Raw genomic sequence first — 16,034 nt, forward strand, 5'->3', positions numbered from 1 at the left:
GTCTGTGAGTATCATGAGCGAGAAGAGAGGAGAGAGCTGAAAGCATATGAAAGGAGACTGCGAGAATGGATAAAGGCTGAAGCAGCAAGGAAATTAGAAGAATTTAAGGCGGAAGAAGAGAGGATGAATGTGTTATTTAATTAATATACATATAATTAACAGTGTAATTGATATTGCCATTTTCTAACATCTTGTTATGTTTGCTCGAGCATTTTATTAAATTAACAAGACAGTGTCTTCTTGTGTTTTTTCAGATTGGTGTAAGGATCCATTAAAATGCATTATTAGCATGTAATGATTGCTATAAAAATTGTAAGGGTTGAGTACCGCTTGTACTCCTTATAATTCAATGTCAATATATATATAGCTTAGACATACCAATCTGTTAACATTCCATGCTAATACAAGCAGAATGAAACCATGAAGTTCTTCCAAAACTATCAATTACTCCAACATTTATTATACTAGCGACCTTGTTGATAACTAGTATCAAATTGCATATTGATTTCTAGTTTGCTAGAAGAAGAACTAGATGATTGTTGTTTGGTCATAAAAAAGGTTGGTTGTGTTGGAATTGGGATGATTGAAGTTTCACTGTCAAGCATTGTCAAAATATTTGACATGGTAGGTCGATCACCTGGTTCATCTTGTACACATAAGAGCCCAATATGAGCACACTTAATGAATTCATTCTTATTGCAAGTTTCACTAATAGCAGAGTCCATTAAATCCAGCAACTTATTCTCTGTCCATAATCTCCATGCCTAAATAAAATGTTCATGAAAAGTATTTTAAGTCGATGTATATAGTAGCATTCATCAAAAAAAAAAAAAAAAAAGTAACAAGAGTGTAGTAGAAGAAACATACATAACCCAAAAGGCTAGAAATTTGTTGGGACCGAAAGAATCCCGTGTTCTTTTTACCACTGAGAATCTCTAGTAGGACTATACCAAAGCTAAAAACATCTGATTTGATTGAAAAGAATCCATCCAAGGCATATTCTGGAGCCATATATCCGCTACCAAAAAAAAAAAGGATCGTTAAATGTAGGATTTTTTCGCAAGCATGTCTAAACAAAACTTAGAAATTATGAATTAAACATTTTGTATTTGTGTAAAGAACTTACTAGGTTCCCATTACTCTTTGTGTGCTTGCTTCAGTCTCTTTTCCGCCAAATATTTTGGCAAGACCAAAGTCTGATATCTTTGGAATCATCTCCTCGTCTAAAAGAATGTTGCTCGTTTTAAGGTCTCTATGAATCACTCTCAATCTCGAGTCTTGATGGAGATAAAGCATCCCTCGGGCAATGCCTATAATAATGTCAAACCGCAATTTCCAATCCAAAAGTACAGTTCTTGTTCGATCTTGCAACATTTCACATTTGAAAAAACAACGTTAGTATAAATTTATGAGTGTAATAATGAAAGTACCTTTTAAGTAAGTTATATGTGGAACTAACTAACCAAATATAAATGTGTCCAGGCTCTTGTTTGACATGTATTCATATAGTAGGATTTTTTCGTCTCCTTTAACACAATAGCCCCTAAGCCTAACAAGATTTCGATGTTGAAGTTTCGCAATCAAAACAACCTCATTTTTAAATTCGTGTAAGCCTTGAGTTGAAACGCTTGAAAGCCTCTTTATAGCAATATCTTGGCCTCCAGGAAACCTTCCCTGAAAATAAAAATCCAAATATTATCAATATTTTGCTGGTATGGTAAGAGAGTTAAGTTAACTGAACCAATTACCTTATAGACAGGGCCATAACCTCCTTGTCCAAGCTTGTTTGAATCTGAAAAATTATTTGTAGCTAATTGAATGCTTCTAAAAGTATAATAAGGTACTTCAATGCTTTCACCATCATTTTCTTCTAAACTTCCTAAGCCAATCAAACCTTTCACATGTTTTTCACTGTTGTACAAACTCTCCTGAATTTGAATGCTCACCTTATCTGAACTCAGTAAAGAGAAGTATAAAGTTATAACTTTGCTTACATTAAATGTACGAGAAATTCTATTTGAACATCGCTTTCAATTCAAAATGCTAAACCATAAATGATTACCGAGCTTGTGGCCTATTTTCTTTCTCCGTACATAAGCAAACACCATTGTACATGTTAGGATAATGATGACTATACAAATTACTGCTAGAATCAATCGCATTCGATTGGTTGAATGGTTTCTTGATGATTCTGTCCAAAACAAATGCAGAAAATAAGAGGGCACATATATCATTATAATTACACACTCAAAAACGCTTTTCATTCCGTACTAAAAAAAAGTTGAAATATCGACAAAAATTTAGAGATGAGAATATGACCAATTAAAAATTAACCTCGGGTACAAGTTAAACTTGAGGCGTTCCACAAATATTTTGAATCACAATAGCACCTTGTTTCTCCTCCATTTTTTGCAATGCATGTGGAATGGGGCCAATTTTTGCATTCAACATATTTATCACAATGTGGTTCGGGAGCCGGTGCCCAATCGAGCTCTATTTCATCTTCGTTAGAACACCAATTAATCACACTAAACGGTGAACTAGTTTGATAACTACTGGAACTGGAATCACCACAACGATTTGTATCATTCGTTTGGATATAAAACTTTCTACCACCTTCATCAATCACGGTAACTCGATATGATTTTCCATCTGACAACATGAAACTAAGCTGGCCTGTCAATAAGTTACAACTGAATTTGTTGTACATAGGGTCTCCACATTTTGGCCCGGTGCTTAGAGGATAAGGAATTATATATGTGCCACAAGGTTCGCACGATTTTGCAGTTGATTCTGCACAATAATGAGTAATGATTTATCTATTGTAAAACTGTTATCTTTTAACAATATGATATGTGAATTAAAAAAAATATATAAATTACCTATATCTGATCTCTTCACTAGGATTGAAAGATCGCGACCATCATCTTGATCCTCTTGAAGTGTAGGCAATTGTCGTGTCCATATCCAACATGAAAAGATGCTGCTACGATCACTATATGTAGCATTATTATACGAATAAGCATTGCACCGAGAGACAGAACACATGTTAAGGCACATAGATTGACAATTTGCTTCTGATTCTGATTGCAATCCTATGTCTGGATTTCCCACTTTTATCTTTGTTAAGTTGATGAATATCATTTCATTGTTGGCAGTGGCCATGACCTTTGGGAGACACGATGTTTGCGATTTTCTAACACATCCTTGGAACCGTTCTCCAAGCTGGTAACGAGGAGCATCATCCGACAACCTACGAAATCCTGGCAAACACTTACATGGAATCCAATTATCTTTGCTGCAGCTGCTAAAGTTACCACAATAGTTATGTATGTCGCATATATCCGATGGCTGCCCCCAAATTTTAATCCATTGAAAGTTATCCTCCCACTTCCAAAATTGTATCTCACCACTAGAATTCATCACCAACCTTGATTTATCATAATTAAAAATTTGTTGTGTCATGTTTTTCTTTAGTAACTTGCTGTAGATGGAATGTGAGGTGGTGGTGTTCTCCAACAAGAAAAGAATTATGTGAAACATCTTATCTAAATTTTGTCCATCAAATTCCCAGTAAAGTTGTGAATGGTTGTTTACTCTATAGCTTTTTTTCGCTTGTTCAAAAGCGAAGCTTCCACTTTCTGGATCATTCTCACTTCTCCAAGAACTCAAAGTTAAATTTATGTTCATTTTCATACCAGGAAGAAATGTATCTGTTGGATGTTGGAAGCTTTGCCACAACATGTAACCATCATCATCCATTAGTACTAGGTTTCCAGAATCCAAGAGCTTCACTAACCTGTTTCTTGATGAGGAAACTTTTGCTAATTCTGTGGACCAATAACTCTGTGATGCATCTGCTACTACAAGATTTCCATCCTCAGCAATTTGAAAAACTCCGTCTGAATCGACAATAGGCTTGTTTCTGTTGGCTACCCATACCACTGTGTTTTTTTCTTCCAAATTGCGATACCATATTCCCAAGTATTTCTTAAGACTAGTTGTGTTGCTACCACTTTCATTTGGTGAAAAAAAACCAAGTTGAAATTTTTTTCCAATTGAAACAAGACTCTCTTGTTGAGATATATTGTTGCCAAAGTTCAAAGTATTTCTAGCTGAACATAGTTGAAAGCATAGCAGCAAAAAATTAAGTGAAAATAGAACAATGTTTGTCATATTTAGTAGTACAAGATAATTACTTGTTCAATGTTTTTTCTCGGATTAGTCCTTAATTATAACCAGTTGAAAGGGTGATATCAACATCTTAGATGCAACTTCTGATTTGCTCACTCACTTATTCAATGATGAGAAATATCAAATATTTGAATAGTCACAACTTCAACTTAGAATTATTCGGACACGCTTATTAAATAATACTGTGATTTATGGCCCGATTGGATTTGACTTATTTTTGACCTTATATTAATTCATAAGTTTTCACTAACTAAAATTGTATTTTATAAGTTGTTTTCTCATAAACTACATTAAAAAACTTATTTATTCGCATAAGTTATTTTGCATAAGCTAAAAAATAAGTCAATCCAAATGGACGCTTAATTATTTTATAAATTATTTTATACTTTTTACTTAGACTTGTGAGAACAAGCAAATGTATTAGGCTTGCACTAAATAATAAAACAAATGTTATTTTGTAAATAAAATTAGCAAATATAGAGTAGAGAGATATTTTTGCAACACACACAGGCATTTGTTTGTATCATTAACCATTAAACTTTATGTCCTGAGGCCTTAGCTTCGTGATTAGGAAGCTGATTTGTGAAAATCATCATAATCACCATATCCTTATTAACCATGCTAAAAAATAAGACATTTAGTTGTATTGCGTTTGATTTTAAAACTATTCTTGGTACTAGACAAATTAGAGGTCAAATGAATAACCAAAAATGGAAATTTTATTCCTTACTAAACCACGAAACTACTTGTTATCAACTAAAATGATTTTTGGCTTAATTAGTAAAATGGTCCCTTAAAGATATTTTTGGTTTCAGATTGGTCCCTTAAAGAAAAAAAGGTCCAAATAGGTCCCTTAAAGAAAAAAAGTCCGAATAGGTCCCTTAAAGACATATCCGTTAATCAGTTTGGTCCTATTTAGACCTCTTTTTAGGGACCAAACTGATTAACGGAGATGTCTTTAAGAGACCTATTCGGACTTTTTTTTCTTTAAGGGACCTATTTGGACCTTTTTTTCTTTAAAGGACTAATCTGAAACCAAAAATGTCTTTAAGGGACCATTTTACTAATTAAGCCATGATCTTTTATCCACCAAACATCCTACAAGAAAAAATTTGATTAATATCTTAAATGTTTCTTGTGTTATTATGTCATGTCATGTCCATTACTTATATTTGCATATCAAACGGACACATTAACCCGAATACTATAAGGGCTCGTATGATGGCTAGGATAAGAGACAAAATATGATAATTGTATCATATCCTGTTTCAATTCAGTCCAGTTTTTGGTGAGACAACAAAATATGATAAGGTAGTCCTGAAACTTATCATTTCCTGTCTTTTGTAGTTTATATGATTATCTTGAATTTAAAATGGGTTAAAACTAGTAGGATATGATAAGAAAATAAATTACTAATTTACCCTATAAAAAATATTTATTTAACATATATAATAAAATTGCTTGTTTGATCATAATGTTTATTTAAAAATATTATAAATTTATTTTGTGTGCACCCAATACCTGATAAGATAATTGTTATCGTGTTTATATCATATCTAGCGATTTTGTGTAATTCTAGACATTTTATAAATGTGAAATAAGTGTTAATATTTTGCATTTGAGTGGTTAATTAGATAAATTAATTACCGCCTCCGTCCCCTTTTATAAGAACATTTACTAAAAATTACGGATATCAAGAAAAGTTTTTTTTTTTGAACGTATATATTAAGAAAAGTTGTTAGAGTACTAATTTTGACATAAAAACGTGTTACTATTACTAAATTATTGTCGTTGTGTATTAATACATTCATTGTTTATTTTTCATATTTCAATACAAATTGATAGTATTAATAAGTGACTTTTTTTTTGTGTAAAACGGTCTTACAATTAAGGGCGGAGTGAATATACCATTAATATTTTTTTCGTCACCAGTATCAGGCTCACTAGACCACCTAATTTGATTCGGATGTCAGTTATGGCATCAAGCGGTTTCAGATCCTTCCCGATCGCAGTTGCGCGTAGATTAAATCGTGGTCCTCCATATTAAGTTCAACGCTAATCACCACTAAACTATCTAACCATTCGAGAATATACCATTAGTACTCCACTTAACCATCTAACAATTGCGTGGAGTATTTAATTTAATTAAAGGGAGTATACAGACAAGGATTAATGTGGAATTGTGATGGTCAATGCATCATATTCAAGTCAATGTAAGAATCTTAGCAATTTTATTTTATTTTCTTATTAAAATTAATCTTATAGCCACTCGTTGATCAGTTGATGGCTTGATGCTAATATGAAGTCAGTCAAGCCATCTTACTTTTCTTCTTCAATTGTCCTTTCCTTCGTGTGGCATAAGCTCATCCTTGGGTTTTGGTCTTGAGCTATTTTGTTTTTGTTTAGAATCGGAAAAATAGATGTTTTTTCTCACGAGTCCCCGTGTTTCTTTTATACTCTCTGAATTTTCAATTTTACCCTTGAAAAAATTTCGGTTTATAGAAACCGAAGTTTTTTTTGCCTTGAAAACCATTTTCGGTTTCTAAAAACCGAAATTTACTCTGAATTTGCACTAGAAAAAATTCAATTTCTACGAACCGAATTTTTCTGCAAGGGCAAAATTGGAATATTAGGGGGTATAAAAGAATCACGGGGGGTCGGGAGAGAAAGCATCGGAAAAATATGGATGAAAACTCACTGTGGAAACGAAATACGGGCCCCAAGCAAAGCCAGCCCATCTCAAAGATTATATGTCCTTAAGTTTGGGGGTCTAAATAGTAAGCCCAAATTCTTGGCCCAAGTGTTTATTATAGCTATATTTGAGGTCCCGACAAACAACTGCATTGTTTACAGTTGTTTTTATTGCATGTACTAAAAGTACTGCAATAATTATACGAGACCTGATTTTGCCACCCTACCGATTCTAGGGCGCGCCCTACGAAATTATCAATATATTATGTCCGCTATTTAAGTAGCGGATTATACGTAGGAGGGTGTTGTTTTCTCAAAAATCTTATTTTTATAACGTCCGCTACTTAAGTAACGGATGTTATATAACATTTATATCATCCGCTACTTAAGTAGCAGACGTTATAAAAATAAGATTTTCGAGAAAACAACACCCTACCAAGATTTTTATAACATCCGCTACTTAAGTAGCGGACGTTATAAAAATTTGAAATTTTGAGGAAAAAACACCATGCCAAGATTTTTATAACATCCGCTACTTAAGGCGCGAAAGGGTAAAATGAGAAATGCATAGGATGCGCAAGTAACCGGTAGGATGGGAAAATAATTCTCTAATCATAAATGCCATATACATCATAGGCCCATAGGGTCTTCACAATATCTTGAGCCATTCAACTTTGAGAAATTTTTTTTTTCCTGAATAGTTTCATCAACAGTCCAATTTTGTTGAATTTATCAAAAGATGCTTAAGGATTTTTTTTTCACCCTCCAATAGGCCAACAAGTAAATATAAGTGGGGTCCACAAATTAGTAGGATCCACTTTTAATAGGTCCCACTAATCTTCACTTGTGTCTATCTCTTTTCATATCGAGGAATAATAAATGGAGTGAACCTAAACTCCTTTTAAACTAAGCTCCATACTAGATTCCAAATATAGTTATGATTGGTTTTTTATTGTTCATTCTTTCGATTGTCCATTTTAAACTTGCTCAAAGATAAAATTTTCCACTCTTGGGATGTCGTTCTGGTTTCTCCATGAATGCAATGATAAATTTTTTGCAGCGGTTTACTGCAATGATCATTTCTTCATTTTATTGCAATGATCATTTCTTCATTTCTTGTCCATTTGAATCTTCTCATAGGTCCAAGCTTTATCAATGGATGGGTTTGATATGTGGTAATGCCGCTGGGTGTGTGAGCATTTTTTGGGTTGATGTTGGTTGTATTGTTTCTTGGTTGTATCGGGTATCTCATGTAATCCCTCTTAAAATACTCTCTTCATTCCTATATATAAGAAAAAGTTGACTTTTTAGATTCATTGTGGAATTGATGTATCTAGACAATAATATAGTCTAAATACATTTATTCTACGATGAATCTAAAAAATGAAATGTTTCTTATATATAGGATCGAAGTTGAATGGTGAATCATTTAGAGAGTGTATTGATGGTACTCCTGTTCTTAGCTTTGACACTATTATGATGGATATGTATGCAGTTAACCGAACACTGTTTTGAGTTTTTGTAACCGAAGAAGTTCAATATAGTTTTTCGTAGCTTCCAAGTTATTATCAATTTTGGTGGCAAAATCAATTCTATTCGAGAACCAAACATGTCAAAAACAATTTTAAACCTCCATAATCAATTGTAGAGGCTCCAAACGTGGAACCAAACATAGGCTAAGTTTGCATGTCTTGTCATTTTTTCTCTCTGCAATGTTGTTCTTATTACTTGTCTTTCGTGTAGGCTTATAAACTAATTTACGGCGTGTTTATATGAATGATAATGGGGAAACCACCATTTTAGTTTATGGGTGTGCATATTGTTGTCATAGTCAGTTGCAGTACCAGGATGGGGCTGAGGGTGGAGTATAATTTACGGCTATAAAGCAAGCAACTCATGACTACCTTTTTGCATTCTCTTCGTTATCATTCATTTTGAAATATTAAATGTTTAAAAATTTTCAAGAAGATGTTATAAGAAAATATCATATATTTAACTAAGAAAAATATAAAAAATTAATTTATAAAAAAAAGAGAAAGAACAGTCTATGATGTAAGTTGATATGAATCATCGCATTTCCTGTGCGTACAATTGTAAAATCACACTCACAATTGAATTCTTAGTCACACTCACAAAATTTTAATTTTTCATTTATTCTTTTAATTATTTCATAAATTTTTAAAAAATTATGTGAGTATGTTTATATAGTTGCCAGACCATAGAAATTTTACTCGATTGCTTTTTAGTCAAGAAATTTTTTGAATGGTCTCTTTCTTAACACTTCATCTTTAGTCACATTGCTTGGTCTCTCCCTTGACATTTCATCTTTAGCGAATCTTATACATTGTTTGGATATACAAATAGATTAAAGTGGTTAAGAAATTCACCTTAATACAAATTGTTTAAAAAAAATCGAATTCAATTTTTTACATAAATATTTTTTTATCAAAATTTACTTATTTCGTGACTGAGCTCTAAATTAACTAATATATTTCCCTATAATTTGTGGCTGTTATAGATTTTGGTGGAAGATTTTACTTGAATTATGCAATATGCACATGCCATATTATTGTTACCATAAGGCTTGTAACCTTACCCCCCAAATGTAGCGATCGTGCCATTGTAAATGAATGTCATATGCTTCCCAGCATACCATGCAACCTCGCTTCCTTGGTGTTTAGTTCCTCAATTTGGACATGAGAGGTGTTTGGGTGCTCATTTGACTTGAACCTCTTGTATATAAGAATTGTACCATTAACATAAGTTTTGGCTAACATGGAACACTTGATCTGGTGCACAAGTTATAAAAAAACATTATAACGAATACAAATTTCACAAAATTCACTGTTGGATTGAAAGTTTATATTATATAGATTATCCATAATTTTTTTTAAAATAATTTGATATGTCATTGAGACCCATCAAGATTAACGATATTCAATAAAAATTCATAAACCGTTAATTTTGATCGGTATTCAATGAATTTTATAAAATTCATAAAAATCCATAAAATAATAAAATGAGTTATTTTTCTTTTTGAAAAGTAAACTTGTAAAATAATATTAATTGTCGACCATAATTACCGTAAACTCCCCTCAATGTTTTTTTTTTTCTAATCTGAAATTGTGTAATTTAAAATGGTCGACCAAAATTACACTAGTTTGATCAAAATAGAGAAATAATTTTATTTTTTTGACAATAACAAAATAATATTCATTCATTCAAATTGATAGATTACATCAAATACAACCACATAATCAACATCGCTAAAAACGTAAAGGATGAATCTGCGAACAGAACTCACAGCATCCGAGTTAATAGCATACAACGGCAAAATACCTACAACAAATAATATGATAAAGTTAAAGTCACCGAAGTATCCATGCCTGCGGATCTGCATCGTTGAAGTCTAAATCATTGGTTGAATCTGTAATTGACTGAAGCCGATCTTTTCAATAGAAATCAAATAAACACCGCACAATACGGGACAACAAAAACGTCACACAAGACGACGAACAACACAACGCCGCACTCAGACGGCGAAATCACAAAAAAGAAAACACAAAAGAAAAATTTGATCAATGTGAAGATCACTTATTTAAATAAAGAAGAAAATGAAAAACAATTATGAGGGATGATTTTGGGTCAAAAATTGACCCTAAAACCACCCCTCCTTGATAGATCAAGAAGAAAAAAAAAACTAGGTTAAGGTGGGGGGGCGGCGGCTATGAAGAAAAGGAGAAGTTAATTGTTTTTACTTGGTTTAATCACTGAAAATTAAATCATACATGATAATATGAAAATTCATCATGTGAATCCTTAAACTATAGAGAAATAATTATTTTAAAATATGATATATGGATAAAAAAAATGGAACAATAATTTTGTAGATAGAGTAGAAGAGAATAACCAATGGGAATGACTAAACGCAAGTGGTTATCACGTGGGTGTAGGTCCAAGTTGGATGCAAAGTATAACACAGTTGTTGAATGATGAATATTTGGTAGGAGAGAGAGAGAGAGAGAGAGAGAGAGAGAGAGAGAGAGAGAGAGAGAGAGAGAGAGAGGAGAGAGAGAGAGAGAGAGAGAGGAGAGAGAGAGAGAGAGAGAGAGAGAGAGAGAGAGAGAGAGAGAGAGAGAGAGAGAGAGAGAGAGAGAGAGAGAGAGAGAGAGAGAGAGAGAAAATCAAATTCTATTCCATGAATTGAAGATGAGCACATCCACATGGCTGAGTTTGAACCTAGTGAATGAAATCAAGCCACCTAAGCAAATCGTAATCTCAAAGATGCTTATATGACACGTGGACATAGAACATATCACACCGTTGCTTCTCTTCTCTTATATGGTCCAAGAATAAATAAAACAAGATATAAAGAAAAATATCCCATGAGCATTAAATATTTTTTTTTTTTATACTAAGGTGTGGTGTGTGGTGTGTGGGGCTATAGTTATTAGAGTATTTTCTTTGTGAGAGTTTAACACTACACCACACAAAAACAAAAACTTGTTGTTCCCTTGATAGCAGACACCTGGCATCCCGGCACACCACAAAGTCATTTTCCTGAATTCTTCATCATTTTGCATTTTTGCTTCTTCTTTCATTCTTCCTCCTCTCATTTCTCACATTTGTATTTTACCTCACTTTTTCTTTTTTTTTAAGAAAATGCAATATTAAAATAAGACAACAACATCCTACCTCAAAATTAGTTCAATTGATAGTATGTGTACATCCTACGCGAGAGAGTATGTGTACATCAATTGTGAGATAACGTGAATATGTGTTTATAAAGTATAGACAATCAGCACTTTATAAGTCGATTTTGTAAAGTTGAGTTATGCCTGCTCCAAATTCTAACACTATCTTTGAATTTTTCATTTATCTATATTTATAGTATAATAGTTGTAAATTATTCATGATGTTTATATCTTGATACTAGTAATTTAAAAAAAGAAAAACACACATAATATAGATTTATATTTTTTATTCTAAGAAATTAAGCAAATGTAGCCCAAATTTGTGGTTAAGATAAGACCTTCCCGTACATGCAGTGTGCATACATACATTGCACTTGTGGTGCAGTGCTGTGGCTTTATTTATTTGACATATTTTCACATTTTTTATTTTCGTTCTGTATGGGCATTTCTTTTTCTATATATCTTATCATTATGCATATAATTTATATTTTATATTTCTTATAGTTAAGATACACACACACACACCTAATTTTGGCTAACTGGTGTCAATTTTGATGCCTCTTCAATACTACAAAGAGTTTTTATTTTAGTTTTTTTTTAATGGATTTTTTCGATCGGAGATATTTATTTTGAAAACACAACTACTACTATTTTTTAAGTATATAATGATATAGAAAAACTAACATTCTAGGGGTACTTGTTATGTATTAATAAAAGAAATTTGATATTGGAACTTGTGCATTTCATCTTTTTATAAGTTAAATATTAATTTTTTCAAGATAAAATTACTATTTAAAGTAACATTAACATGTACTTTAAGGACATATGTTAGCATGACATAATGATATCATGTAGAGTGAAAATAAACCTAGTAAATATGTATATATAATATTAAGAAACCATACACCACTATTCTACTATAATATCCGGCCTATAATTTATTTAATTTAGAGTGTTATGCTCGTCTACTTTCATCAGAAAAAATAGTTATGCTTGGAAATATAAAACTGAGGTAGGATCATACTATAATATCATATGAGAAATGCTCAATTTATACATATTATTTAAGTGAATTTTTACTAAGCAATATGTAATTGAGAATTGAGAAATAGGAATAAATAGATGAGTAATGATTTATTTTGATCTTTTATACTTTTTTGACGACTCAATTCAATATAAAATTAAAACTTAAATTAGTTTCTAGTATTTTTAAACAGATGATAAATTATTTTTTTATTTCTTTTGTTTACAATGAGTGGGGATCAAACCCATAACATATAGTGTACTACTCAAATCTCTCACCATTAAATCAAACCTAGTAGTTTAATTATTTTCTTTATTATAACAAATCATATACTAGTTTGTCAATTAATGTCATGAATTAATTAATTTAATTTTTATTTTTTCCAAAGATTATATTGCACTAGCTGTTAAAAATTGTAAAAGACTAAATATATCTTCACTCAAAATTGTAATTTAATAGTATAAAATTATAGTCACCAAATAAGAGATCGACACGAGTTCTTTTGAATTATAGTACCTCCTATATAAAGCAACCATCTAACTCATGACTATCTTTCTGCTTTCTCTTCTTTATCATTCATCTTTGAAATCTTAAATGTTTAAAAATTTATTACTCCCTCCGGTATTTATTATAAAGAACACTTTGGGAAAAAAATTTGGTCCTTTTAATAAGAAACTTTGATCAATTTTCAAATGTTCTAAATGTTCAATTTCACTTATGCCCTTATTTATTATGAAAGAGAATTTAAAAATAAGTAAGTTAGTTGAATAAATAGTAATTAAATAAGGGTAAACATGGAATAAATTTAAATTTATAAGAGTATTAAATGAAAATAACTATTTTAAATGTGTTTCCTTGGTCTGTGTGATTTTTTCAAAGTGTTTCTTATAAAAAGGACCGGAGGGAGTAATAATTAATCCAATAAGATGTTATAATTAATACCATATATTTAGGGAGGTTTTTGGCATAGTCCCCCCCTTCTTTTTGTAACTCTTTCCTCATATTATTATATATATATTTTGAGGTAGTGGCCATTTGCTACTCCTCTTTTTTTTTTTAAAAAAAAAAAACTAAGAAAAATATAAAATTTAATTTAACGTTCAATAAAAGTTTACAATTAGGTTTTTTATTTGAAGGGATAAATTAACGTTCAATCCACTAAGGTGCTAGTGGTAGTTATTTTTTTATTATAACAACTAGACGCTTACCCGTGCGATGCACGGGTCTTATGCTCTATTTTATATTATAATGTCAAAAAATTATTTGTATAAGTAATAATTTCAAATTGAAATAATTGGTTATCAAAATAATAGTAACAATAAAAGTTATCTAAATGTGATATAGATGTTAAATATGTGTTTATACATTTAAAAAACTTATTTATTTATACATCACATTTGAAGTTACTTTGGTATTTTCTTCGTTAACATTGGTTAGCAATATCTTTAACTCATTCTTTAAAATAACTTTGGAAATGACAACATATAATTGATCATGAAAAACAATTAACGTTGAATAAGGCATGATTATGAGTTGGATAAACTACTTTATTATTGAATTTGTCATTTATATTAATTTGAAACTCATTGGAGCAACGATAAACCAACTTAACTCATACTCAAAATCGAATATGATAAAAATCATGCGGTGCATACCAACCATTAGTATTTATTTTTTTTTACTAACATTAGGAAGTAGTCCTAACAATCGACCAACTCCTTATATACACAAAGAATAGACAAATTTTGAACATTAACTATTTTGAAAAAAAAATATAATAAAATACACAAAATAATAAAATTTAAAAAAATTAAAATGGATAAAAACCCAAAACAATAATAATAATAATAATAATAATAATAATAATAATTATTATTATTATTATTATTATTATAATTAGTACCACACATTAAATGGATGTAAGTGATGTGGCTAAATGAAAGGTTTTGATTGGTTTGTGGATTAGGGTTTAGATAGACAATTGGACAACTATCTAGGATTTATATATATAGATAGGGATAAATTAACGAACTAAATGAGAGGCAAGAACAAATTTATAATTCAATACTAAAAGTGCATGTAGAAAATTATAATTTGGAAGAGCTAAAATTAGGGAGACAGAAGCATCAAATCATCTTCTTTTTTTCTAATAAGTCTGCACAAGAGTTGGCCTCTCTAAATCAATATTGAACAATAGGATACCAATCCTAAATGTGTAATAAATTAAGAACCTCTTCTAAGAAAAATTTGAGATAAATGGTGATAGAACGATTAACAACAATAATTACACCAAGAGTATAACGTGTTTCAAAAATAATATGATCAAGGTGAAGATAACAAGCAATATACATAGATCTATTTATGCTTCTAAAACCTGGTATCTTTCCCATTTTTAATGGACCAAGATATATTAGTTTTTGCATCTTCCCAAACATTACAAATAACTAGAGCCGTAAAAAGGGCCTTAAGGGGCCGGCCCTTTAAGGGACGGACCCACTTATTCCTGATTATTAATTTTATTTAAATTTTAAACACAGTTTTTTTAGGGTGCCGATCGTGGACAGTGCTGATTGAAGAAAAAGAGAATAAGTTCACGACACTAGAAAAATTGTTTAAAATTTAAATAAAATTAATAATCAGGAATAAGTAGGTCCGCCCCTTAAAGGGCCGGCCCCTTAAGACCCTTTTTACAGCTCTACAAATAACTCACCAAATATTTGAACATTTTTGTCTCATGCGAAAGATCAAGAGAGCATTAGGGCCACAAGCATACTTAGCCTTCATCACATTTAGGATAAAATTATAGTCACCAAAGATTATATTGCACTAGATTATATTGCACTAGCTGTTAAAAATTGTAAAGGACTGAATATATCTTCACTCAAAATTGTAATTTAATAGTATAAAATTATAGTCACCAAATAAGAGATCGACACGAGTTCTTTTGAATTATAGTACCTCCTATAAAGTAAAGCAACCATCTAACTCATGACTATCTTTCTGCTTTCTCTTCTTTATCATTCATCTTTGAAATCTTAAATGTTTAAAAATTTATTAATAATTAATCCAGTAAGATGTTATAAATACCATATATTTAATATTTAACTAAGAAAAATATAAAATTTAATTTAACGTTCAATAAAAGTTTACAATTAGATTTTTTATTCGATAGAGATAAATTAACGTTCAATCCAGTAAGGTGCTAGTGGTAGTTAACTTTTTATTATAATAATAGGGATAAATTAAAGAACTAAATGAGAGGCAAGAACAAATTTATAATTCAATACTAAAAGTGCATGTAGAAAATTACAATCTGGAAGAGCTAAAATTAGGGAGATAGAAGCATCAAATAATTTTTTTTTCTAATAAATTTGCACATGAGTTGGCCTCTCTAAACCAATATTGAACAATAACATACCAATCCTAAATAT

At 30.9% G+C, this 16,034-nt stretch overlaps 1 protein-coding gene across 1 annotated transcript; it reads right to left on the reverse strand.

Annotated features, from left to right (window-relative positions):
• Positions 1 to 385: 385 nt before the first annotated feature.
• LOC123899191 (G-type lectin S-receptor-like serine/threonine-protein kinase At4g03230) lies at positions 386 to 4,340 on the reverse strand. The gene is made up of 8 exons (XM_045950264.1): positions 2,883 to 4,340; positions 2,335 to 2,793; positions 2,063 to 2,191; positions 1,749 to 1,951; positions 1,464 to 1,674; positions 1,127 to 1,364; positions 868 to 1,018; positions 386 to 764 (listed from the first exon to the last, which is right to left on the reverse strand). Exons 1-8 carry the CDS (start codon positions 4,174 to 4,176, stop codon positions 465 to 467), a joined length of 2,985 nt encoding a protein of 994 aa, XP_045806220.1. The 5' UTR covers positions 4,177 to 4,340; the 3' UTR covers positions 386 to 464.
• Between the last annotated feature and the right edge of the window lie 11,694 nt (positions 4,341 to 16,034).

Source organism: Trifolium pratense, linkage group LG7 (assembly GCF_020283565.1).
Source record: "Trifolium pratense cultivar HEN17-A07 linkage group LG7, ARS_RC_1.1, whole genome shotgun sequence".
In the NCBI taxonomy this organism is placed as follows: Eukaryota; Viridiplantae; Streptophyta; class Magnoliopsida; order Fabales; family Fabaceae; genus Trifolium; species Trifolium pratense.

Excerpts from the sequence above, each read along its gene's own strand:
- LOC123899191 (XM_045950264.1), bottom strand. The coding sequence starts at position 4,176 with ATGACAAACATTGTTCTATTTTCACTTAATTTTTTGCTGCTATGCTTT. Across the intron at positions 2,794-2,882 it reads AGTGAAGAGATCAGATATAG|AATCAACTGCAAAATCGTGC; the intron begins GTAATTTATATA and ends ATTATTGTGCAG. Across the intron at positions 1,675-1,748 it reads GTTATGGCCCTGTCTATAAG|GGAAGGTTTCCTGGAGGCCA; the intron begins GTAATTGGTTCA and ends TTTTATTTTCAG.